Source organism: Saccopteryx leptura, chromosome 7 (assembly GCF_036850995.1).
Source record: "Saccopteryx leptura isolate mSacLep1 chromosome 7, mSacLep1_pri_phased_curated, whole genome shotgun sequence".
NCBI lineage: Eukaryota > Metazoa > Chordata > Mammalia > Chiroptera > Emballonuridae > Saccopteryx > Saccopteryx leptura.
This window is the reverse complement of record NC_089509.1, coordinates 58,766,051-58,793,367: the sequence shown is the minus strand read 5'-3', so window position 1 is coordinate 58,793,367 and position 27,317 is coordinate 58,766,051. Positions and strand designations below refer to the sequence as shown.

The window sequence follows — 27,317 nt, the reverse complement described above, 5'->3', positions numbered from 1 at the left end:
GAACCTCTGAACCAGTTCTCACAGGAACAGACTCATAAACAAACAAAAGCAAACAAACAGAGGTACTTAATGTAAAATAAGACATACAGTGAATAATTTGAACTCAAGTATAATCTGACCATAATTCTCCTCATGCTCAAAGGTTTCAATGAAGGAAGTAAGATTTTATGAAAGTTTTGTATTAGAGAAGAGACACAAGCCTGACCAGGCGGTAGCCCAGTGGATAGAGAAGAGACACAAGACAAAACCTTTCTAAAGAGAAAACAGGTTTTCAGTACTTAAGAGAATAAAAACTAGGATACTTGTCATTTCATCATTCCTTGGTCCATTAATTTTACCATTAATGTTAGTTTTTTTTAACATATATTAATACTCAGCCTTTCCTATATATATGACTTACCTCTTGAATTAGACAGTCACCTTCTTGGGCCTAAAGCCCATATGTTATGTTTTTGGATGTCATTTAAATGACAATGTGCTCCAACTAAATATATAATAGATATTCTATGAATGAATAAATATAAGTTTCTCCTTAAAGCCTAATGTAGGCCCTGGCCGGTTGGCTCAGTGGTAGAGCGTCAGCCTGGCGTTCAGGAGTCCCAGGTTCAATTCCCGGCCAGGGCACACAGGAGAAGCACCCATCTGCTTCTCCACCCCTCCCCCTCTCCTTCCTCTCTGTCTCTCTCTTCCCCTCCCACAGCCAAGGCTCCACTGGAGCAAAAGTTGGCCCAGGTGCTGGGGATGGCTCTATGGCCTTTGCCTCAGGCGCTAGAGTGGCTCTGGTTGCAACAGAGCAATGCCCCAGATGGGCAGAGCATCGCCCCCTGGTGGGCATGCCGGGTGGATCCCTGTCAGGCACATGCAGGAGTCTGTCTGACTGCCTCCCCGTTTCCAATTTCAGAAAAATGCAAAAAAAAAAAAGCCAAATATAGTGGTAAAACCAATAATCTGGCTTTATAAGAAGGCTAACTAATTTCTTCTAACTCATCATAATTAACATCCATAATGTATTTCTTTCATTAAAAGTAAAAGTATAGGCCCTGACTGAGTGGCTCGGTGGATAAAGCGTCATCCCTGTGCACTGAGGTCGTGGATTCGATCCTGGGTCAGGGCACATATGAGAAACAATCAATGAGTGTACAACTAAATGGAACTAAGTGGAACAACGAGTTGATGTTTCTATCTGTCTGTCTGTCTCTCTCAAATCAAAGGGAATTTTTTTAAGTAAAAGTATAAATGGAGAGCCTCCCTTTGTTGCTGAAAGTTCAGGGTTGGGGACATGAAGATCTATACAAGGGCTGTTCTCTGCTTGGTGTATGGAGACCAGGGGGAGGGTTAATAGACGATCTGATTTATTACCCACCTTTGGAAATCATGGCTAAATTAATTTGTGCTTCTTAAACAAATAAATAAGTGCACTAAAGAACAACACATGATGCAAGTAAATGGGGTGGCTTTCTCCAATATGTATTTCATGCAATTGTTCCTTCCGACCTCCGCCATGACTGTGTGTTCAAGGTATTGTGCACATGCTATACCATCCTGGACTTCACATTAATTTGCACATATGTGAGCAAAATACCTGGAGTAGCAAAGTGTTGAGGTGCACGATACCTTCAAATTGTATTAAAAAGGTATATACAAAGTTTCTGAAATAAACTCCAGACCAAGGGAGACCTTACAATAAAACAAAAATCTATGTGGTAAAGAGAGCTAGACATGAAACTCATCACCAGCATCCTTAGAAAGCTCTTGTGTTTATGTGAGATAGTCCCTTTATATCACACATGAGATTTCCTCAAACAAAGCTGCCTCTACATTCTCTTTTCCTTTTGGTCATAGATCAGAAATCCAAGAGCTGACTCATAATATTATCTTATTTCGTTTTCTCTAAGTCAGTCACTTTGGAATGAAAACAAACTGCAGGGGAAACAAAGGTGGGAAACGGTAGGTTATCTTTCACCACGGTTTCCCTGTGTATTTAGAGGCTGGATCATTTCACGATCTCGATCTGAGAGGCCATTACCGTGCCTTTGATCTCTGTAAGAAGTGTGCTGAGGTTGAAATGGGGAAGAAAGACATTTTTTTAGGGGGATGTTCTTTCACAACATGATTCATACAGAGAAAAACATTAATCTTATCTCTCAGAAAACCAGAAGAAAGACACCCCAACAGGCCACTTCATATAAGAAATGATATGTAATAACACGAGGAGCTAAAATAAGAACAACAGCTTTCTTGCATAAAAGGAGATTCTTAAGTATCTTGATTTTCACCTCAGGGTGTCACAAGAAGCATGACTAACACATAGGCACTTCCTGTTTGGTGAATTTAACTCAACATTATAGATTCCAATTTCTTCTTAAGTGTTGGTGAGAGTGGAGCACTACCCCATATTTAGGCTAGTGCTCTCCAAGTGAATATAACAACTTTTCTCACATCCATTCCATTAAAGGAAGTTGAAATTGGGGGCTTTTTGTTGTTGTTTGGTTGGTTGGTTGGTTGGTTGGCTGGTTTATGCTGACATTGCTTTATCACAGAACAGAAAGAGAGAGAAACAGCATGCATATATATCATGAGGTTTCAAGTCAGACAAGACTAGTTGCCAGCCTACTTCCTTCACTTTACTAGCCATCCACCCATGGGCAAATTCCTTAATCTCTCCACCTCTCAGTGTTTTTACTTATAAAATAGGACAGTAATCTCTACTGGCTATGGTTGTTAGGAAAATTGAATGAGACAATATATCTACAGTGCTTATTTACCAAATGACAAGCCTACAGTAAGTGTTAGGCATATAGCTAATTTTGTGTTTATTATTATTACCTCATAGAGGTAATGGCTGGGATTAAACAAAATAATACATATAAGTACTTAACATGGTTCTTGACATATAATGAATGCTAATGTCATATTCTATAAGAGCACAATTTAATACACAATGTGAGCCATCTTCCCTACATTCCCTAGGGAGATTTCTTGCATGATGATTTCCCTATCACATGTTTCTACAATATGTGCCATATATGGGTCTATCTCAGGCATACATCATGAATCCTTCACTCAGAATTAACTCTAAAAATGCTCCCACTTGCCAGAAATCACAAGAAACAAAAATATGTGTCAAAACATTCAGATCTGCAAGGAGAATGCAAGTACACGTCACCATCTTGATGTGATAGCTTTGGATGTTGAAAGCACTAAATGACTAGCACCAAAGACGCTGCCACATAGCCATGAGCTATTTCCAGTCCTTCTTGCATTTCCTGGCTTTACCTGGATGGGATATGCACAGAATGCACATTTGTCATCCATGCCATTCAAATAATTATGGCCTGACTGATGTCCTGTGTCACATCCTCAAGTTTCTTTACATGACTCACCACCCAGCTGGAAAGCAGGAAGTGCTCCATTTGGGGGAGGAAGTCAAAAGGACGCCACACCTCAGGACAATACCCTTCTTACCCAAGCAGTGTTATTATTCTCATCTACCTGGCAACACCCAAACAGAAAATGTTTAATCACCCCATCAGAAAGGAAGATCAGGGCTATGCGTTTATACTAACATCTCATATCTGAGGCATCATGAGAAAAAGAGCTACAACCAGGAGCCTGTTACACCCACCCCGTACCCAGTAAACCAAACCTCTAACCTCAAAGCAGAGCGACCTAAGCCTCCTTCAGCTTATGCTGACATATCTCTTGAAAGTGACATTCACTGACATAGAAATAAAAGTAGGTAGGCAGAAAAGGGTGTGTTTTGCACACATTTATGCAGGCATACACGTCCATACATGAAAAGTTTTGGTACCCAAAGGATGCTACTGAGCAAAATCTTTGTTGCCAAGATTGTCTGCTATTTATCAATTTGCATTTTTTTCAAAATAAGCCTGAATCTACACCAAGAGGTGACAGCTTTTATTGCATGAAGAGTATACTTCCATAACAATGGGTCAGGAGTCACCTCCCCTACCACTCGTATTCAGAAAGTCTAAAGTGGCCAGAAATATCGCCCTAATTTAAGGCCAGGGAGGGTTTAGGAAAGTGGTGCTCAGTCTCATCCTCTCCAGCCCTAAACCCACACTCCAATCTGAAAGTGAAAACGGTGGAGGAATGAGAAACTGGCTCAGTCTCCACTGACCCCGCTCTTCCACTGCTGCTGAGAACCTGACTTCTGGATCGGACAGGAATAATGAAGAGATTTAATTACATAATCATATGGGTTTCTTTTTTTTTAAGCAATTTATAATTGTATATTTATTTATATATCAATAAGAATAAGAGATTAATTTACTATGAATATTCGAGAATATATGCCAATGACTTACTAGACAAGTTTAAGTTAATATCAAGTTATATATATATACATATAAAATGATCACTTAATGAAACTGTTTCCCTCAGTGTTTACCTATGTGCTAGACACTCAGACACTGTATAACTGTGCTAGCTCTATTTTATCTCATTTTATTGGTGAGAGAACGAGGTCCAGACCTCTGGCCCCACATCACACAGCCAGGAAGTATTAAAATCTCTTTTAGGCTCAAGCCTGTCTGACAACCAGGCCACATGTTCTCCACCGGAGAAACTGCCCCCTCTACTTATTCATGAACTTGCAAATTATGAAATATGTTTGAAGCTTGACGAACAATCTAGAAGTAACATTTTATAAAGATTTAAATCATTTCAGCGATACACCAGTAATCCAAAGGCCTCTTTGCACAAATCTCCTAATCAATCAGAACACAATTACAAGCTGCAAATAAATCATCAAGCCACCAAAACGGATCTGACATTACCCTCCCAAATCACACTGGTTGATGGCACCACTGTGAGTGTGCAGACTCACTTCTTCAGGGCCTATTTATTCTTACTTTAAACACCGTGCTAAAAAGGGTGGCTACATTTATAACAGAGAAGAAGCACCAGGGGAGGGCAGAAACGAGGGGTTTGTAGAGACAGGAATACTGACTTCAAGGATAAGTCAGAGCCAGCGATTTGGAGTGACTGGAAAACAGAGAAACTAGAGATTCTGTGCCATATTGGTGCTATTTCGTGTGAAGGCAAAAACTCCCACACAGCTCAGATGCCTCTGAACACACCAGCAAACTGAAGCCCAGAATAAAATCAGAAACCTATAAGCATGACATAGTCATTATATTAGCGAAAAACAAAAGGAATATTTTACCTGAAAAAAAAAAAAGAATGACAATTTTAAAAATTTCTTTCAAAAGAAATTTTTGATGTTTAATAAAGAATAGTATTTCCCTTCATTGAAAACCAATTTTTTTTGAAGAGCTTCGCATTTCTCATAGAGGTTAAAAGCTTTTTGTTAGGTTTTCTGTTTTTTACAAATAAACATCTATTTACAAGGGGGATGTTGTATGCTCAAAGAAGGTTCCAGCTTCACTGGAAGAGGATCTCATTAGCTCTATTTCGCTGTGTACTGGCCCATTTCACCACCACGTTAGTGTGTCTCCAAATCAAGTTTTTAATTTAGAGTAGTTCCCTTCCCCTGCTTCCATCTCGACACCCAGTCTTGGACACCACTTTTGGTCTCCTCCTGAGTTTTTTTTTTTTTTTTTTTTTGTATTTTTCTGAAGCTGGAAACGGGGAGAGACAGTCAGACAGACTCCCGCATGCGCCCGACCGGGATCCACCTGGCACGCCCACCAGGGGCGACGCTCTGCCCACCAGGGGGCGATGCTCTGCCCATCCTGGGCATCGCTCTGCCGTGACCAGAGCCACTCTAGCACCTGGGGCAGAGGCCAAGGAGCCATCCCCAGCACCCGGGCCAACTTTGCTCCAATGGAGCCTTGGCTGTGGGAGGGGAAGAGAGAGACAGAGAGGAAGGAGGAGAGGGAGGTGGAGAAGCAAATGAGCGCTTCTCCTATGTGCCCTGGCCGGGAATCGAACCCAGGTCCCCCGCACGCCAGGCCGACGCTCTACCGCTGAGCCAACCAGCCAGGGCCTCCTCCTGAGATTTTTAAAGCTGCTTCTGCTATCTTTCACACATGGTTATATCCTGTTTTTCTAGAACCTCTGAAGGGTTTGAGCACCTGGGAATGATCAGATCCAGGCACAGAAGTGGGATTACTTCAGTTCTGCAGCCAGGGTTTTGTAGCTTCAACCTTGCAAGGCAGTCTCACTAAAAGTCTCTGATCCATAAAGAGAATGAGGGACCAAATACTGAACAGTTAACCACTGATCTAGCCAAGAAAAACAACATGTGATATAATTTTAAAATGCATTCTTCCCTTTAGTTTCCCTCCAATAGATAAGGATGAATTATTGCTGAGAACTGTATTTTGTAGCAAACAGATAAAGACACTGACTAATTTGGGACTAGCCTCCTAAAGTACCATTTCCCCAGTAGCAGAAGAAATTTCTAGGAGAAGCAGTAGACAATAAAATGCCTCTTTTGTGTGTGTGTGTGTGTGTGTGTGTGTGTGTGTGTGTGTGTGTGTGTGACACACAGACAGAGAGAGGAACAGATAGGAACAGACAGACAGGAAGGGAAAGAGATGAGAAGCATCAATTCTTCGTTGCAGCTCCTTAGTTGTTCAGTGATTGCTTTCTCATATGCGCCTTGACCAGGGGCTACAGCAGAGCGAGTGACCCCTTACTCAAGCCAGCAACATTGGACTTAAGCCAGTGACCTTGGGCTTCAAGCCAATGACCTTTGGGCTTAAGCCAGCGAACATGGGATCATGTCCATGATCCCACACTCAAGCCAGCAACCCCATACTCAAAGCTGGTGAGCTCACACTTAAGCCGGATGAGCCCACACTTAAACTGGCAACTTCAGGGTTTCAAACCTGGGTCCTCTGCATCCCCCAGTCCAACGTTCTATCCACTGTGCCACCACCTGGTCAGGCAATAAAACGCCTTTTAAAAAGTTTTGCTTTATCTTCTGTTTTATTAATATATCTTACTTAAATATTTCCCAGAATCAGTTTAAACATAATCTTTCTGTAAGTCTACTATGTTTTCTGGTCATGGATGGCATAATATCTGGTCAGAGGGTTACTTTATTTCCTTTTTATAATTGTAAAAATTATTTTAAATAAATTAAACGTTTTGCTTTAGAGTAATATATCCTTAGAGATTTTAACTGGGGCATAGTTTAAGGAAAAGACATTTGAAGGAAAAAGTTAATGAATGAAAGTCTTGAGGAAAAAAAAACACCATAAGGCAAATCAGAAAATATTTCTCCCATCTTAAGTGTCTGAGCACAAAATATATCTCAAAAAATAAACTTGAGGATAAAAAAAAAAAAAACATTTTAATACATATGACAAAATGGTCATGATTTTTAATTTACAAAATGCTCCTTATCATCTTATAAACTGTAGCTACAACCTAATAAGTGACTAGACTAAGGATAGGAAGATTCAGGCTTTCACAGACAAAACAAAACAAAAAAACCACCAAAAAAATTGGCAAGAAATATTTTAAAAGATGCTTAATTTCACTCATGGTTGGGAAAATAAAATAATAATAAGATGCCTTTTCTTCCTGGCGAAGTTTTCAAAATTTGAAATTACCCACCATGAGAGACATGTCGAAACAACCTCACCTGTGCTCGCGTCCGCGGTACGTACACTAAAACAACTCCACTCGTGTGCTGTCGGGGGAGGAGGGGTAAATTGGTGCAGACTTTCCTGAGTGTACTTAGAAAATATTCATCAAATTTTTAACTTCACATAATGTCCTCAGGAAAGAACTTCCTCTGGAAAAGTACGTCAAGATATATATGTATTTGTACAAGAATATCCATTGTAGCACTGCTGATAAGAAGAAAAATCAACACTTGTTCCTCAGTAGAGGAAGAGGTTAAATAATTTATAGTAATCCAGGCGATGGAAAACACTGTCGCATAATGCAGTTAATCTTAATGGACTGAGACAGGTCTCTAAGGCAAACCAAATGAAAAAAAGCAAGATACAGACGATATAAAGAACGCCATTCCATTTGTGAGAGTATACATTAAATGTTTTAATATATGCAATTATATAGTTATTGCTCATTACAAACCACCCCAAAACTTAGTGACTTAAAACAATGACTGTGTATTATTTCTCACAATTCTTCAGGCTTCTTTGTTAGTTCTGTTGGGAGCACCTGGGCGTAACCAGGCGGCTGCAGTCAGCGGGCAGGTGGGATGGGGTGAAACGGATTCACTTCTCTGGGGATTTAGCTGATACGGTTAATGACTGCACTGGACTGCATGCATGACTATACTCAGGGCTGGCTTCATGGACCTGAGACCTTGCCCTGTGTACTCGGTTCCATGTTCTGCTGTCACTATCTTTTTTTTTTTTTTTTTTTTTTTTTTTTGTATTTTTCTGAAGCTGGAAACAGGGAGAGACAGTCAGACAGACTCCCGCATGCGCCCGACCGGGATCCACCCGGCACGCCCACCAGGGGCGACGCTCTGCCCACCAGGGGGCGATGCTCTGCCCACTAGGGGGCGTCGCTCTGCCACAACCAGAGCCACTCTAGCGCCTGGGGCAGAGGCCAAGGAGCCATCCCCAGCGCCCGGGCCATCTTTTGCTCCAATGGAGCCTTGGCTGCAGGAGGGGAAGAGAGAGACAGAGAGGAAGGAGAGGGGGAGGGGTGGAGAAGCAAATGGGCGCTTCTCCTGTGTGCCCTGGCCGGGAATCGAACCTGGGTCCCCCGCACGCCAGGCCGACGCTCTACCACTGAGCCAACCAGCCAGGGCCAACTGCTGTCACTATCTTAAAATTCTCAATTATTTTATCTTTGAACTTGTGTTTTCTAAGTAAAGTCCATATGGACATCAAGTGTGTGTGAGCAGAGGAGATAGCACCACAGGCACATCCACTGCTCTCTGACACCCCGTTTACATATCGTGTTCACCTGCCTTGTGAGGACAGAATTCTGGTGGACTCATGATGCACGGGAGTCCAGCAGGACTCAAAGCAAGTAGGAGGGAAGCATGTTATATCTTCCAATGAGTAAATCCAGGTGCGGGCAGCCCCAGGGGCTCCACATTCCAAGAGAATGTGACCAGAACTTGTTCGGAATACACAAAGAAAGCCATGGCAGTGACAAAGGAACTCTATCATATCCTTTCTTACTCATGTTACTTCCCCGATTAGCCAGCCACTTACACTAAAATAATGACATAAAGGGGGAACAGCTAGAAAAGCTAGGGCAACCCAGAGTCCTTTTCCTTTCGGTCCCTCCTTATTCAACTGGAAGCTGAAGCAGACAGTGTAGGTAGAAGGTGCATCAGGACTGAAACATACGGTTCAGTTAGTTCTGTGCACGGTGTCAACCGTCTATAAGAATAAACTACATATACATGAATGGAGCTAGAAAACAACAATTATGTCATTTTGGTGATTCCATATACGAGTTAATACTCTTTTTAATTTGCATTTTAAATTGGCATTATACCATAGAAAGATAAACATCAAATTTATGCTAATAATTTAATTATTTTATTTTTCCACTTAGAACAACATTAAATAGCAAATAAGAAATATGGGTTGCCCTGGCCAGCTGGCTCAGTGGTAGAACATCGGCCCGACGGGTGGAAGACCCGGGTTCAATTCCCAGTCAGAGAACACAGGAGAAGCAACCAGCTGCTTCTCCACCCACCTCCCTCCTTCCCTTTCCACACCTATGGCTCAAATGAGCAAGTTGGCTGGCCCCAGGCGCTGAGGATGGCTCCATGGCCTCGCCTCAGGTGCTGAAATAGCTCATTGCCAAGCAATGGAACAGCGGCCCAGATGGGCAGAACATCAGCTTCAGACGGGGGGTTGCCAGGTGGATCCCAGTCAGGGCGTATGTGGGAGTCTATCTCTCTGCCTCCTGCCTCTCACTTGATTAAAAAAAAAAAAAAAAAAAAAAAGACTTGAGCTAGAGAATGCAGAAGAAAGGAAAAAGCTCTATATTTCAGTACTGTTAATACTTTTTATCTCCAGGAGTAGGGGAACAAGGTACCTTACATTTTTATTTTTCACCAGGCCCCACAAATTATGTAGTCAGTCTTGTCTGCACTGTTTGAATTTGAATATATCTGTTCTACTTTTGTATGTTAGAAAATGTATTTCTTTTTACCACACCCCTTGCATTCTTTTATTTCTCATTTATGAGCTCTATGCTATCTCTTACCTTAAATCATCAAAAATCTGTATAAAAAAGTAACAAAAATAATAATAAGATCCAGGAAACTAACAGCTAAAAGAATACAGATACCCAAATGAAAAAAAAACAACACTTTTAACAAACAAAGGCAATATTTCCTATTATTATTCCAGCTCTTTTTCTTTTGTGAGCAAACACTCTTCTCATTTACAGCACTAGAACCATACTGAGCACAATGAAATTAAATAAGAATAATATGTCAGATTAAAAAACCCAAACCCAATTTTATGACCTCAGTTCATAACAGCTGCACAGTAAACATAAATATTTATACTCACAAGGGCCGTGGATACAAGGTCATCTGCACCACAGGGGATGCCTGCCTTGGTTAGTACCTATATCCATCAGCTCGGGAAATGCTGATGGTATCTAGAGGTTATTTACAGGGATAACTTCTTGGAAAATTAATGCTGAAGGAATTTCCCATGTTTTATTAACTAGGATGGTATCTACATGAGATCCCATAGCTACAGTGACTAACCATCTCTAGTCAAGTTAAAGAAGGTATTATTTTTATATGTGCCTCTTTTAATATTACTGATAAGGTATAAATACTTTGAATTTTCAACAAACTTATTAGTACTTAATAACAAAACATTAAAATTGATTATACTACAAAGATATGACATGCCCAGTTAAAATTTTATCTTTGAACCACAGTCATATTTTGCAATAATATTTCTCAGATTTAAAACATCAGAAAATGCTAAGAGGAGATTCAAGTTGTTGATATTTAATGAAACAGTAAAGCAAAAGGATAAAGTGAACTGAACCCTGGTAGATCTGCTGGGACAATGTGTGGGAAGACTGTGATTCTTTTAGAAATTTTAAATTTTTCTTTTTTTTCTCAAAAGGTTGCAAAGATGCCAAGCAGGTATATGCAGAAGCAGCAAGTGCAAAGGGTCACAGAGGATTACCAAATCCCACTTCCAGAAGATAGGCGTGCTCAGGTCTGGCTGCCCAGCAGCCCCGTCGGAGGAGTTTTAAGAAGCTACTAATGAGATATATCCCCCTCAAAATATTGCTAAGACTGATGTCAAAAAGTTTATTGCTTAGGTTTTCTTCTAAGAGTTTTATAGTTTCAGTTGTTACTTTTAATAATTTAAACCATCTTGAGTTTATTCTTGTATATCTTATATTTTTTTGCATGTATCTATCCAGTTCTCCCAACACCATTTATTGAAGAGACTGTCCGTACTCCATTGTATATTTTTGCCTCCTCTGTCATAGATTAATTGACCATATAGGTGTGGGCTTCTTTCTGGGCTCTCTATTCTTTTCCATGGATCTATGTGTCTGTTTCTATGCCAGTTTCATGCTGTTTTGAGTACAATATAGCCTTGCAGTATAATTTGATATCAGTAGTATGATTCCTCCAACTTTCTTCTTCTTTCTCAAGATTGCTGTGGCTATTCAGGGTCTTTTGTAGCTCCATGTAAATTTAGGGATGATCATTTCATAAGGTATATAAATGTCTAATCGCTGTCTTGTACACCTGAATTAGTATAATATTGCATGTCAACTGTAATTGAAAAATAAAGAAAAAAAAGAAGAAGCCACTGATGCCCAGGCACTATTCTGGTTTTACTGGTCTATTGAGGGCCTACAGACATGAATTTTTAAATAGCTTCCCAGGTAATTCTAATGTAGAACTAGTTTTCGGAACTATAACTAAAAATGATAAAAGATACCAAAAAGTTCGTCTTGCCTTTCAAATAATAGATTTTGATACAATATGACCTGTTGCCTGATACATTTCTTTTCCATTCACATAATTTCTGGGTCTGCCTTCTTGAATTTGCAAACCAAAAGGTGGGAGGCACTACATTTTTCAATACATCAGGGATCAATGTTAGCTTGGACCACTGTTGGCAGAAAAGGGAGATTAAAATAAAAGCCTCTTTATTTCACCAGTAGATGCCTAGGAAACTGACAAGCTTTCCAAAGAGTCATCCTGCAAAGTCGGGGTGAACCAAGAATAGATCAGAATTTCAAGCCCGACCACTGACCACATCAATAACTTTTAGTAGGTCTGTCTTGTATTTATTGGTTTGGGCCAGACAGTTCAAAACGCTGGGGTCAGAGAGATCAATCACAGCAAGACTGCAGGAATTTGGAACAGCCAACTCTGTGACAGGATTTCCTGCTGCTCCATCCTCGGTGTCAGACACCCTGCCCCAGTGACTGTGCCCTAACCTCTCCTCGCAGCCTGGAGACCTCGCAGGAATGGAATTTGGCCTGATGAGAGCAGGAAAGTCCCATGACCAGAGAGCTGCCTACACATAAAGAGCTTAACAATATCCCCAGTCCACACCACGAGTTCCTTCTGAGAGTCTCAAGTTCTTACAGTTTTCCCAACTAGAACTGCCTTTGCCTGGGGGACCCATTAAACCTTAGAGTGGATTTCTTGAGTTAAGGACTGAACAACAAACAAAACACAAAGCCGGGCATTCGAAAATAAAACACATGACACCCTCAGAGGGCAGGCGGAGGGCCCCTGACCAAAGCCACCGGGGGCCCCGGGAGAAGGCAGAATGCAGAGAGAGAAAGCCATGCCTCTTCTGTGTGGTCAGTCCCTTGGGATGAGGCTGCCTCCAACGCTATAATTTGGTTAACTGGCCCTGATCCTTTAGGGAAGCTGAAAAACAGCCTTGTTGGCCACACAAGAATTCAAAACCAGATCTCTTTGTCTTCAGATGAAACGATGCCCTCCCTGGTGGAAACGAATCTCTCCCGGTACGCCCCCATGGGTCCTTCAGCACTCTGGTCTTGCATGGAATGCTTTTCAGTTCATCCTAGATCAGGTGATTCGTTCTGATGCTTGCCTGAACCAGAAAGACAGACATGGTACATTGTGTATCTCCGCGTGGTGGGAACCAAGTGTGTTTGTTGAATACAACAGAAGCTTCTTAGAGACAAAATTTTTAAAGTGGCATCAATTAACATTGAGTCAAGCAGCTCTTTGGCAGGCAGGCAGGCAGCCCAGGACGTTGGCTGAGAGAGGAGAGGGCTACTGCAGGATAAAAGCAGGCAGGAGTAGGGGTGACGTGTCAACAGCGTGCTGGCAAGTGCACAGCCACGGGAGGAATTGCAGAACCCCTGTTAACAAAAATTCTAGAACACCTGAGTATCCACTGCATACTCCTAAAATGACCACCCCAAGGAATGCCAGCTCAGGAGGAATGACTGCTGCTTACAGCACCCCGCCAACAGGCCTAGCCAGCAGCATCTGGGCGTTCCTGGCACCTGCCAACTGAGCCTTGATCTGTCCAGACCCCCTGACCGTCTTCTGAGAAATAGTGAGATCAGAGCTGCAGAGCTGGTAGGACTTCAAGTCATCAATAATGTAACAATTCCCATAAACACTAAGGACTTCATACAGTCTGAAAGCTGCAGGCAAGATACCTACTGGGCGCCCAGGGGGCGAAATACCATCACTCTCAATCTGTTTCCTTGCCCAAACTTCATTTATAATGTACACCATTCAAATATGTCACCAGATAAATACAATACATTTATTCTTAATGTGATAAATGTAGCTCTGCCTAGTTATGAACAACTATCTTTGTTTATCCTCTAGAAACACATTTAAGATCATCAAGCTAAACAAACATATCCTTCACAACCAGGAAAAGATGAGCTGCCACTCTGCCCCTAGACACACACACCACAAATAAAAATAAAATCTGATTATGTCAGTGCTGTGGTACACATTTGGATTTGGTGGAACAAAATTAGAGAAGCCGGAGATACATTAGGGGTGTAACACCTCAGACCAAAATGCAAACCATGACATATAGTGTTTCCCCACTAGATAATAATAATAATAATAATAATAATAATAATAATAATAATAATAAATTCATGCTGACCTTGTAGGGCATACGTCCTTCTTTTTCTGTCTCTCAAAAGTTCTCAGACATCCAGTGAGTATCTGCCCTTTATTTGGACAGCAGAATGCATCTTCAGGGCCGCTAATTCCCAGTCTGCATCTGCTTCTGCTGCCAGGATCTCAGACCAGAGAGGAAATGTGCTGGTGACTCTCCAGGAAAGCCCAGGCCGTCAAAGCCAACAGGAAAGGACTTCATATATTTATACATATATATATTCTCTTCAATTTTAATTCCCTCCTAATATCTTCACTCCCTTCCTTTCTGCATTTGAATCACTTTTTCATTCCATGGAAAAGCTTGAGGACAGAGGAGTGAGACCCTGGTGCAGACATCGGATCCAACTGATCGAAGCAGGCTTCCTCTTGGTTGAAAAGAATCACAACTGTGAGGAGAGAGGCAAGAGAAGCAGCCAACAGGATGTGTGTGGCTGGAGTTCCTGGCATCAAGTCTTGGCTTTCATGTTTATTTTTGGATGTATTTTTCTTAGCCTTTTGATGAAAATTTCTGGCCTGGGAAGTAACCCTACAGTACAAGATCCGAAGTTGCCAAAAGTAAGCACAGGCTTCTGGGTTCGGAGAGTGCAGGCCCCTTGGCTTTTAGGCTCCAGCGAATCCTCCCAGAAGGGGTGGTCCTTGTGCACTAACAGGCAGGCAGGGACTGCCTGTCTGACAGTGGGTTCCGCAGTCCTACCTCAGAACTAGGACCACTAAACATGCATGCATCTGTAATGCCAGTCCCTCTGAAAAGCCTACCAGTAATGTAAAAGGGACACAACCTGAAATTGTGTGCATGTCAAATAAGTTAATAAAACCCATCTAAAGTACTTCTGAAGTTTTTACATTCTGAGATATTATAAGTATTTGGCTTTAATTTTTCTTGACAGCCCAAGACAGCTAGGAACATCAAGCCTATTCAAGCAGGAGCAGATGCCTCTGAAAGATATATTATTCCAGTATGGTTTTAAAAGCACATCGGCAAAGACTAAGCTGCTGTCATCTAAATAATTCCTATTCCCATAGTGGCTTGGAAGATTATCAATGGAAAAGGGATTTTTCTCCCTATATAGTCCAAAAGAGGCAGTAAATAGATATAACGAAAAAGCTTTTCAGCCCCACGACTGCCAACACATCTGGTAGAATTGAGACCAAAAAGCACTCTGAATATTAATAGAGATAGATGTAAAAATATTTCTTCAAGAATATTCATTAATCTTAGAAATATCCCTGCTTACAAACTGTGCTCTTTTCCTAAGACAGAAACATGAATTTATTTCTTATTTTTCCTATTCAGCTTTATATCTCATAAAGCATGAAACAGATTTTCAGTTGGTTAAAAAATATTTACTGGCCCTGGCCGGTTGGCTCAGTGGTAGAGTGTCGGCCTGGTGTGCAGGAGTCCCGGGTTTGATTCCCAGCCAGGGCACACAGGAGAGGAGCCCATCTGCTTCTCCACCCCTCCCCCTCTCCTTCCTCTCTGTCTCTCTCTTCCCCTCCCGCAGCCAAGACTCCACTGGAGCAAGGTTTACCCGGGCGCTGAGGACGGCCCTGTGGCCTCTGCCTCAGGCGCTAGAATGGCTCTGATTGCGGCAGAGCGACACCCCAAGATGGGCAGAGCATCGCCCCCTGGTGGGCAGAGCGTCGCCCCCTGGTGGACGTGCCGGGTGGATCCCGGTCAGGTGCATGCGGGAGTCTGTCTGACTGCCTCCCCGTTTCCAGCTTCGGAAAAATACAAAAATAAAAAAAATTTACTGAGGCCATAGACATATTTGGGGAATAAACTTACTTTATCAAGCATGACTTCTGTTACAGAGAGCAGGCTGGTGGCTGCCAGAGCAGAAGGTGGGCGGACAAAATGGGTGAAGTGGGTCAATAGGTATATACTTCCAGGTATAAAATAAGTCATGAGATATAATGTACAGCATGGTGACAATAGTTGCTAATACTACATTGTATATTTGAAAGCTGCTAAGAGAGAAAATCTTAAAAGTTCTCATGACAAGAAAAAAGATTGTGCCTATGTGTGGTGGGCACAATATGTGCGATGGATATTAACTAGACTCACGGTGGTGATCATGTCTCAATATAGACAAGCCTTAAATCTTTATGTTGCACAACTGAAACTAATATAATGTTATAGTTAATGACAGATAAAAATAAAAAATAATAAAAAAATTATTACATCTGAGCAATGGTTCATCTGAGCCCTGATTAAAATAAAATCACAATAGTGTGCTAAAAAGTTTCTGGGTAACAATTACGGCTTTCACTGTGATATTGGTCAGACTACAAATTTAAAATTTTGCTTTTATTTTTGAAGACTGTAGTTTTTTGCTGTCTTTAAATTTTCAAGTAATTTATTCCTGAACATATATAATTATTTTGAACATGCTCAAACAGAGCTCATAATAAGAGAAAGTTTCTGTTCAAAATTATGTTCATGCAATTGAAACACAAGTAAGAAGGTGGTAAAGCACTAGTTCAACGTCCTCTCAGGAGCAATTTTTATGGAATTCTTCAAGCGTGCCTCTCTAATCTACTTCACTGAACGCACTGGACTCATCTCCTCATTCAATGTCATGTACTTGGAATAGTCCACATAAAGATGTCAAAGCATGCCGCAAAGCTGAAAGCATCTTTATACAGACACAAGATGAGACAGAAAGTCTGGAAGAAAACCAAAATATCCCTTGTTTGTTGTTCTAACCATTGGAAACCTTCTTATACTGTGTACTGACTAAAAATTCACGAAATTAGACAGTAAATCAGTCCATTTTTATTCCAAGAGCCACGAATCATCATAAATACCCAAAATCTTAAATGAAATATTAAAAATTAGCTTAATTCCCTAGACTACACTTAACTACTTTGCTATTTAACCCCCTTACTGAGGGTATACAATGTCAATAGTGTCAAAGAGTTTAAATTATAAGAGTCTCAAGAACAAAAATGGATATTCCAAAATTTAATTTTTTAAAATTAATTTTCTCTTGAATGATATCCAGAAACATATATTATCCCTCCTTCTTCCTCTTTTTAGATGTTATTGAGAAACAGTATGTTTTATGCCCTGATTAATATATTTTATTAAGTATCAAAAAGGAGTGAAAAGAAAGAAACATTATTGACCAAATTTCAATAAATTTCCTATACTCATTTAAGCTAAAAAAAATATGACCTACCTAACTTTAAGATAGAAAAATCTGGTGAAGGGATTAAGCAAAAAATAAAAACAGCTCATAGACACAGACAACAGCATGGTGATTACCAGAGGGGGAGGGGTGGGGGGGAGGGTAGAAGAGTCCAGGGGGAGAGTGTATACAATATACGGATGATGTGTTATAGAACTGGACAAACTGATATAATTCTATTAACCGGTGTCACCCCAATAAATACAATTAAAAAGGGAAATAAATAAATAAATGAAAATGCAAAAAAATAATGAAAATAAAGGATGAAACAACCTAGCACCCTCAAATTTGTCTGTGAATAGCAATTAAAACATGAAAAGGGAGGAAAAAAAGAAAGTAGTTTTCACTAGATAAGATACAGGGTACAAAAAAAAAGCATCAAGTTGCTATTTTAGTTTATTTTGAGGAGTATTTATTTTATTTGATGTAGTTGCAGACACTATTGAACAATTAATTCTTCCGGTCACATTCATAATGATAATTTAAAAAAAAATACTCTGGATGTTACCTGTTTGACTTATAACATAATAATAGACAATATAAACCACGAGGTATTTGGGATGAACTGAATAGGATTCAAATCTCATGTGGAGTTCCTGAGTGTATCTACCTGTGGAGAGCCGAGGAAACTGGTCAGGAAAGGAAGCAGGATTCCATGGCTTTGTGTTGCCATTAAAGTCCAAGTGTAAGATTTAAAATAGACTATTTACTTAGCCTATTAAAAAGCTATTTTTAGACTATGCTACCTATTAGTAATTAGGGACCATAATTTTCAGGGTTGGAAGAAGTAACCCAGAATCCTGGTCTTGCGTTTTATCCTTCAGCCCCTTTAAGTGAAATTAAGGATATAGATAAGGATACAAAGCTAAATACAAGGTTGCTTGCTGTATAATGGACCCATCATGGCATTCCCCTAAAGTAACTAAATAATGTGAATATGCAAATTTAGACCCTAGATTCAGGTTAATTTTCACTGTTCAGAACCGATGGCCAGCCTGACCAGGCAGTGACACGGTGGATGGAGCATTGGACTGGGACACAGAGGGCCCAGGTTCAAAACCCCGAGGTCGCCAGCTTGAGCGCCGGCTCATCCAGCTTGAGCTCCCGCTCACCAGCTTGGGCCCGAGGTCACTGGCTTGAGCAAGGGGTCACTTGCTCTGCTGTAGTTCCCCCCCTCCCGTGAAGGCACATATGCAATCAATGAACAATTAAGGAGCTGCAACGAAGAATTGATGCTTCTCATCTCTCTCCCTTTCTGTCTGTCTGTCCCTCTCTCTGATTCTCTCTGTCAAAAATAAATAAATAAAGAAAAGAAAGAAAAGAACCGATGGCCTAACTCTGAGCTCCTCCCCTTGCTCCCTTGCTGATGAGAGAGGCATTACCCAGCTTACCTTTCCACTACCTTCTTTCTGTCAAAACTATGGTTCAGTGAGGCGTCTAACCGAATTCTGAAGCTATGTAACCCCTCGGTTCATTATTTTTCCCTTTTAGCTTCTGGCTGACAGATCTAACTTAGATTTCAGCTGATAGTATGAGCTTGGGTTTTAATTTTACTAACAGATATTTGTTAACCAGAGTAATGAATAGCTGAATTATAAACTCTAACATAATCAAGAAATAGGTGTTCTGGTAATTAAATATCTTGTTAGCATATTAGTGCTATACATGCTATCAATGAATTGGTCATATTCAAAGAGAAAATTTATTTAATTATAACGATATATTGTACTCTGAAGTAATATTAGGGACTTGCTGGTTTTCTGTCTTTTCCATGTAGATAGTAAGCTCCCACCCTGGGAGCAGGAAGTCTGTCAACCTTGCTCACTGCTATATCTCTATCTGACACACAAGAAATACTCAATAACTATTTGCTGAGTAAATGAACAGTAAGTACAATAAACATAATTCAATCATTTCTATTTATAAGGTATTTTAGAATTTTACAAATTCTTAGGATCATCATGAACAGTATATGCATGAGTGTGCCCATTAATAATGTTCTGATTAACACAGATTGCTAGATAATCGAGTTTCTGGCATTTTTATTTTAGCCATTTAAAAAACTGACCACCTAATGTGAACTCTGAGCTTAGGTGCATGAAGAAGCAAATAAAATGAGATATCTGACTAATCTCTTACTCATTATGAGATTCATGTCCCCTACCAGTAAAAGAACAGTTCATATTAAAACCTCTATCCATCACTTCCTGCTCATTTAAATCACTGGCATGGGAGATTGGAAATCATACTCTGAGGTTACAGATAAGGGCTTGGACCTCCGGAGCTATAAAATCATGTGGCAAAGTTTGGTATATCAAGGACCACCCTCAACACAAATACCCTCATTCAATAATTTTTTCTATGAAAACAGCCCTAAAATATACTCAGATATAATATGACCAAGGGATCAAATTTAGCACAAATAGTGAGGCAACCAGACATTATGAGTGTCCTGATGTACTAGGCATCTCCTTTGATGTTTTCTTACCAAAATCTCCTGGCTTGATTCAATCACATCTGTAGCCTTAACTGCCATTTACAGAAAAACCTGGGGTAGGGGGTATAAAAAGGATACCAGGGGAAAACAATCAGGCAAATCTTGAATTTGGGAGAAATTGACTTGGCCATTTTAACTAGTCAATGCTATGAGGAGAAAGATGGAGAGACAGAGCAAGACAAAGAGAAAGAGAAAGAGAAATATAATAATCAAATGTAATATATACTTCCTCATTTGAGCCTGATTTTGGGGGTGGGCAGAACAGCTATAAAAGATGTTTATGGAATGCTTGAAAAAAATTTGAACTCTAGACTGGGTATTAGATGATATTAGGATATTGTTAGTTTTATAGGTGAAATAATGGTATTATAGGTATATAGTAAAATATTCTAATTTTTCAGATATATATGTTGAATGTTTAGGATGAAATGTCATGATGTCTGTAATTTACATTATAGTGGTTTACCCCCCAAAAAAATATGAAACAAATATGGCTGTATGTTAACATTTGCTGAACTAAGTGTAGGTATACAGGTATTTTCTGTATTATTCTTTTTGATTTTCTGTTAGGTTTGAAATTAATTTAATATTTATATATTATATATATATATATATTTTTTTTAACGAGAGAGAGAGAGACTGGGACAGACAGACAGGAAGGGAGAGAAATGAGAAGCATCAACTCATAGTTGTGACATCTTAGTTATTCATTGATTACTTTCTCATATGTGTCTTGATCAGGGATCTACAGCAGAGTGAGTAACCCCTTGCTCAAGCCAGCGGCCTTCTGCTCAAGCCAGTGACCTTGGGCTTTAAGCCAGTAACCTTTGGGCTCAAATCAGCAACCTCAGGGTTTCAAACCTGGGTCCTCTGCATCCCAGGTCAACACTCTATCCACTGCGCCACCACTTGGTCAGGCATACAATGTTTTAAATGTTCACAGGCAGCAACTTCTCAAGAACTTCCTTCAGAGCACTGAGGGATCCTTATTAAAATGCTTTTAATTTTTCTCCAAATTATTATCATCAACTTGAATCAGTCATCACAGACAAAAAGCAGTTATAATGACACACATCACAGGTAGGAATCATTTTTGTTCTTAACACAGTTTTCTGAATTTCCTTTTTAGAACAGACTTTTTCAGTTTACCTTTTAAAATGAAAGCTCAAATAAAATGGCTTATTTGCCTCAAGCTTGGTCCCTTTTAATTGACAGAAAACCTCTCTACACACACCTCATGCAAACCTACTTCAGCTTTGCTTTCCTAAAACTAGCTTTTGTCTCTGAACTTTACAGAGCAGTTGGAGCTCTTTAATACTTTCTAAGAGAAACATTTCAAACAAGTAACCCCGCAATTTATTCACTACTGCCAAGAATAAAAGTAACAGATTTCACCACCAAGGCCCTCCAAGGCTTTGCAGAATTTTTAAGGCAAAGCATCACTCATTCACCGGCAGGTTTGCTTCCTTAATGCATCCTTCATTTGTTTGGCTCTGGAGGAAACTATTTGATTACAAAAATTCTTTTTAGATCAAATTTAAAAATCTTAGACACACTGGGACAAGTGGTGAAGCCTGCCAGCTCGATGAGTTAACACTTGGACATACTGAGCCCTGGACAAAGATAAGGAACAACCACAGGTTAAAATCAGAAGCTTGAAGAACTGAAAAGGAATGAGCGTGAAAGATGCAAGGCTTAGCTGGACCTTTCTAAGTACTCCATTTGCTGTTACCGCGCATAAAACGATTTATTCCCCGCACTTCCTGTAAATGAGTGCAGTACCCTGAGGGGCACTGGTAGGCAGCAGCAAATGTAAAAGCCACCAGGACCAGTTGCATCTATCCACTGCCGTGCCACCTATGCATTTGGAAGCTGGCAAGTAACCAGACATCTTTATGTCCCTCATTTCCCATACCTTATTATGGGGCACAGCATTTTAAAAAGCATTTAAGTGAAGCAGACGTTAACCCCATTCATTCCACTTTACCAGGGAATATGTCAATGATGATTTTTTAAAATGCAAAAGAAAATGTCAAAGTATTTTATTCCCTGGTTAAGAATGCATCTGTGGAACAGGAGGGAGGAAATACATAAAACACTCTGGTCATTCAAGGAATAATTATAAGGTATGTCAAACTACAGAAAATTGAGCAAGCACTAAATTAAAAAAAAAAAAAAGGATGTTTTGTGTCAAAATGGCTTTTCATTTACACATTTCAAAAACAAGTTTCAAAATTAAATTCCATCCATCAGCTCAGAACAGAACACAGCAAGGCCTGACTGTAATGCTGTTATCCACATGGCAGTGCCTTGCCTTTTCCACAACCACAGTAATTGACAAAGAGGCCTCGGGGCTTACCTCCCATAGAGCCTTGAAGTCCTTCTGCTCAATGCGGAGCAGTTCACTGCTCTCCCTGGTAACGATGGTCGCATGGCGCGGTGTGTTGTCCAGAATGGACTCTCCGAAGGCCGTTCCAATTCCCAGAGTACAGATGGTCACTGCATCCTGAGAATCCCCAAAACTGGTCATTAGAAAATTAAACATTTAACGGACGGGTGAGTTGTCTTTTATTTTGGTCAAAGTATAATTTATACTCAATAAAATACTTGATTTAATTGCACAGTTCAAGTTTGGACCCAAAACAAGACAAAGAACATTTCTATCACCTCCGAAAGCTCCCTCATGTTCTTTTCCATCAAAACCCTCTTTTCAGAGGCTATCGACTTATTTCTATCACCATCAAGGAGTTTTGCTGGTTTTAGAATTTCAGGTGAAAGGAATCAGACAATGTGCCCTCTTTAATGTCTGGCTTCTTTTGCTCAATGTAATGTCTGTACAACTCATCCAAGTGTTGCATGGATCACTAGGTTTTTCTGTTTGTTTGTTTGTTTGTTTTTCCTTTTACTGATGGGTAGTTTTCCATTGCATGGAGATGCTACAATTTGCTTATTTATTTTCCTATTGGTGAACATTTGAGTTGTTTCTAGTTTGGTGATATCATGAATAAAGCTAGTAATAATCTCATGCAAGTCTTTTTGTGGACATGGTTATCTTTTTTTATGTCTACTATCTGCTTTAAGAAAGGAAAAATCTTTTAATAACAAACTAAGGGTTTTAGTGAGTAGGAGCAGGAAGCTGAGGGTCAGAGAGGTCGAGTCACACAGTCCTCGTTCACACAGATAGAATGAGTACAGCGGTCAGATTCCAACCACTGCTCTCTGACTGTAGATTCTAAGCTTTCTGTTCCATACTGCCTCCTGCAGCCACAGCAGAATAAAATAGCATCTGATTAAGTGCAGGCTGGTTAGTTTATAATATGTTATGAATCAGTGATTTAGAAGTTTCTTAAGGTATACTAAAAAAGTAATTTTCTGTTTGCATGCAACATTGGTAATAATATTTGGATTTAATCCTAACTATTTTCAAATAATACAAATAACCACTCAAAATCACCTGGACATTAATTTTGCAAGGCATTACCAACTAAGGGAGATACACAAGGGTAATCCTCTGAGTTAGAAAGCAGTTTTCCTTTCATGCATCTAATACACGATAATAGACAAATGTTATTAAGATCAAGTTAGTGACTCTGTAATTACATTACTAAGACAAATGCCCATAAGAATCTAGTTTCTTGAATCATAGCAAATTGCTCCTGCACAGATGTTACTGTATAAAATTGCTTTCAAGAAAATAAAATCAATAACATCTCAGAAAAGAAGAAAATATTAGAGAAGATTTTAAGAACAGCCAGCTAATAAAATTTCCAGAAAGTCAGATGCAAACAAATTCACTCAGAAACATATCCCCGGAACTGACATATCAATAGTCAGTGACAGCACACCACCTCTGAGTAATTGTCAAATTCTAGTAAAAACACAGGATGGATTATGATAAATCGCAGACTTTGGGGTGGATGGGTTGGGCACTCAGATATTGGGCCCAGGGAAGTAGGAGGCCCTAAGAACAGTTTTACTCTGAACACTGATCACTCTCTTTATAGACCACGGCCACCAGGCCTTACTTGCATTTGAATTCCAGGCAGGGCCTTGCAAGGGGCTTAGAAAATAATTATCAAATAAGGACATTTACATTCAAACGTTCCATCATTTAGCAGACCCAGAATATGTTGCTCAGCATGTACGCTGCAGGCAGAAGAAACGTGAGCAGGATGAATACGCATGCAGGGGCAGAGGCCCTCTTGTGCTGGCCCACACTAACATCTAACCGGGTCCCGACTGGTCAGAATTCCAAGCCTGAGACCCTGTAGATATGCTTAACTCCTGCCTTTGCCAGTGGCTAAAAGTGTCCCTTTCCAAATGTAACACTACTATAGCTTTTAAGCTTACATATACTCTGTAGAGATCTGTTTATATCCCAATACTTATTTAATAGGGACTATTCAAACTGTTTTATCTTCTGCTCATTTGCAGATTAATGTTCAGGAAGCCCACCTGAAAGAAAATATTTACAGTGACATAGAGACTGAAGAAAGCAATCAGCACTTACTCAGGGAAGAGAAATTAACAACCAGGAAGGAATGCGCTATTTTGGGATAAGATGGTGTTTTAAGGACTTTCAAATATGCAATGAAGATTTAAAAACTTGAATGATTTGACTTTGGTTGATGGGCACACAACACAATTAACAGTTCAAATGCTATAAAGATATTCACCTGAAAACTAAGTACTCTTATTGATCAATGTCGTCTCATTAAATTTAATTTCTAAATTAAAAAAAGAAAGAAAGAAGAGCAGACAGAGGGAAAGGGGATGAGAGGATGGGATCAGAGCAGGGAGAGAGATTGGTGAAATTATATACCCATAACACAGCGTTATAGAGAGCAGGACAGCGAATCTTGAAGGACAGGGGGGAGGACGTTGGGGGGAGGGGGGCAAAGGGGATGTTGAGGGGAACATGGGGGGGAATGTATTCAGTGGGACACTTGAATCTATGTAAACACAATAAATTAAAATCAATTAAAAAAAGGAAGAGTAAAATAATAAACAATAAATCTTGACTGTCTTCAATAGGTGAAGGTGGGTTAGCAGAGGCTGCTGGAGTCCTGCCAGATCCTCCTGCAGCCCTGTAGCTCTCTGGACGGCTGCCAGTCACGCTTCTGCATCGCTCCACCCAAGGGCAGAGTGCTGGGCTGTCAATGCCCACAAGGTACAATCTCCATCAAAGAAGCACAAGAGTAGGAGGATCACATTCCCTGGCTTTGTAACCCCACACACTTTCTTAGAGCGTCCCCCGGAGGAGCAACTCAGTTGTCCACAGTGGAAATCACACTTTCATTGACTTTCCTTCATGTCTTTTCTCACTTTCCTACTCGCTTCTAACACTTCCTAGGGTCATGTTGAAGAAAAGCAAACATTTATGGTCAAATCCTTGTCTCTAGATTGGCTTCTGGGGAAACCCAAAACAAGAGAATGGGTTAGACAAACATGGCTGTGAATCCCAAGTTACACTGGGACCTCTGGGGAAGAACTGAGTCAAACCAGCATTCCCAAAGAGACTTCTGTAACAGGGTCAGAGAACAGACCATCGCTTACCGCTTTGCATCAGACACACTGTAAGTGCACTATCCCTCATTGGAAGACCTCATTGTGTTAATAAAGTCTACTGTGTCTCTGAGGCAATTCTATAAGCAGGGAGGATGGGCTCTCAAAATATTACCTATGGTACATTACTGATATGTCATCTGGTTTCTTCTCCCAATCTGATCCAGCTCTCTCATTTATCAGTCCACTTGATCACCCTCCCACCTTCTAAAACACTTAATTACCCACTTTCCCATAGTTGTGCATCAGCTTGCACATGGATCTCCAAGTGCATCAGTGTCACACTATGTGCAATGTACTTGGCCAGGTATCTTGACTATGATGCTTCATTTATTCCACACAACAGTTAAACAAGATGGTGTATTTAAAGTGCTTTGTACAGTACCTGACTCAAAAGAAATGCTTAATAAATTGTGGAAATTCTTATTGATGGTAGTATTAAAATGACACCAGTATTATCATTGCTACTATGCAGGTTAAAGAAAATCAGGCTCAGAGATGGTTAGTAATTTGCCCAAATGCATGACTAGTAAGTAGAAGAGTTGAAACTAGAAACTAATTATTCTAATTAGCTCTTTTATGATTCTTAAACTGTCATGAAGTTTCAGTACCTCTTGCCAAGCAAGGCTCAATATAAAAACCTATTAAAGTATCAATTGAATCCTTATAGGTTCTTTTTCCAATCAGTCATTTTATAGATTTATTGAATACCTAATAAGTTCAAATCACCAGGGAAATATAAAGCATTGCTTCTCTAGCCCTCGAATTTCAATTCTGGGGTCCACCCGACTCCTACCTACAAGATCAAATTCATTCCAGGTGGGACGCCAGTCCCCTTACTCACTAGGAGAAATGTGAACAATTGTAAGTCAGAAACTAAGACTTGCATCAGCATTTCTGCCTTTCCTACTCTGATCCTGTGCACCAGTTTTAATAACAGAGTTCCTATCTCAGTTGGATAAAACTGAGCTTCTGTCTTTCTGCATCCCTGCCTTAATAACCTGCCTAGTATCCTAATTCTTCTCAAAATAGCTGGCCATCTTGTTCTGACAGCCCTCCCTCGGCCCCAGGTCCTCTCTGGCATCTTTCTATATCCAGGCCTCTTTGTCAGCCCACCTGGCTGCCCATCTCCATCACTGGATCTGGCTTCTTGACTCTGCCCATTACTAAGCCATGCCCCATCATGTTACTTGTTAGACCTGCCTCTTTCTTCCCTTCACCATACAGACCCTGGGGGCTGTGTCACTCTGTTCAGCTTCCTGCCCAGGTCCTCCCAGTACTACCTGAACATGCCTCCAGAGGGTTCCCACCTCCACCATGGATGTCCCCCAGTTCCCACGTTCTCTTCTGCCTAGCAAGGCACCAGTTTGAAGTCATGAACAATTTTGCCATAGTATGTGTTACAGTGGGATAAATGGGGTCTGGTTATCTCTATTTGTAAAACTTGGTATTGGGTAAGTAAACAAAGATGTCAACAAAGTTGCCCTGATGGAAGGCAGGAAACATCAGGCAAAGGACACACACCTGGAGGCACCCGGAGTTAGCACACTCCATGCTTAGTGGGAAAAGACCCAGAGGCAGCATAGAGAAGCACAGGCCTCACAGCATGGATTCAAAACTGCTCTCTGCCTATTGCTAACTCTGTGGCATTGGGTAGAATGCTCCCAGAGCCTCATACCTTCATTTGTGAAATGGAGGCAATCTTTCTTATAAGATTATTAGCAGAATTTGATAGAAATAAAATAATATATACACAGAGTTCTGTATGGTTCCTGGCACATTGTAGGTGCTCTGTAAATAATGGAAAATATTATTTCTGACTTAGCCATATTTATTGTATATACATGTATAGATTATCTAATTTTCTAAAAACAAATTATATTTTTCTGTTATTTAAATAACGGAGAATCTCTATATTCAATTTCTGTTAATCTTCAATTAACGATGGCTTTTCAAGGCTTAAATTCCAAGTTTCTCTGACTCCCCCCTCTTTGGA

General features: G+C 40.3%; 1 protein-coding gene across 11 annotated transcripts in view; it reads right to left on the bottom strand.

Moving 5' to 3' along the window:
- The window catches only part of RAPGEF4 (Rap guanine nucleotide exchange factor 4), a 319,360-nt gene that overhangs the window by 213,600 nt on the left and 78,443 nt on the right, over window positions 1-27,317 (bottom strand). For 5 of the 11 annotated variants that reach the window (XM_066345716.1, XM_066345717.1, XM_066345733.1 and 2 more), the window contains one exon: window positions 22,116-22,262. The exons of 2 other annotated variants lie outside the window; for them this stretch is intronic. In XM_066345716.1, coding sequence (XP_066201813.1) covers window positions 22,116-22,262 — 147 coding nt within the window. Of the gene's footprint in view, window positions 1-14,051; window positions 14,629-22,115; window positions 22,263-27,317 lie in introns of those variants that run through there. 4 more of the 11 variants (XM_066345730.1, XM_066345727.1, XM_066345723.1 and 1 more) reach the window with 1 other exon arrangement.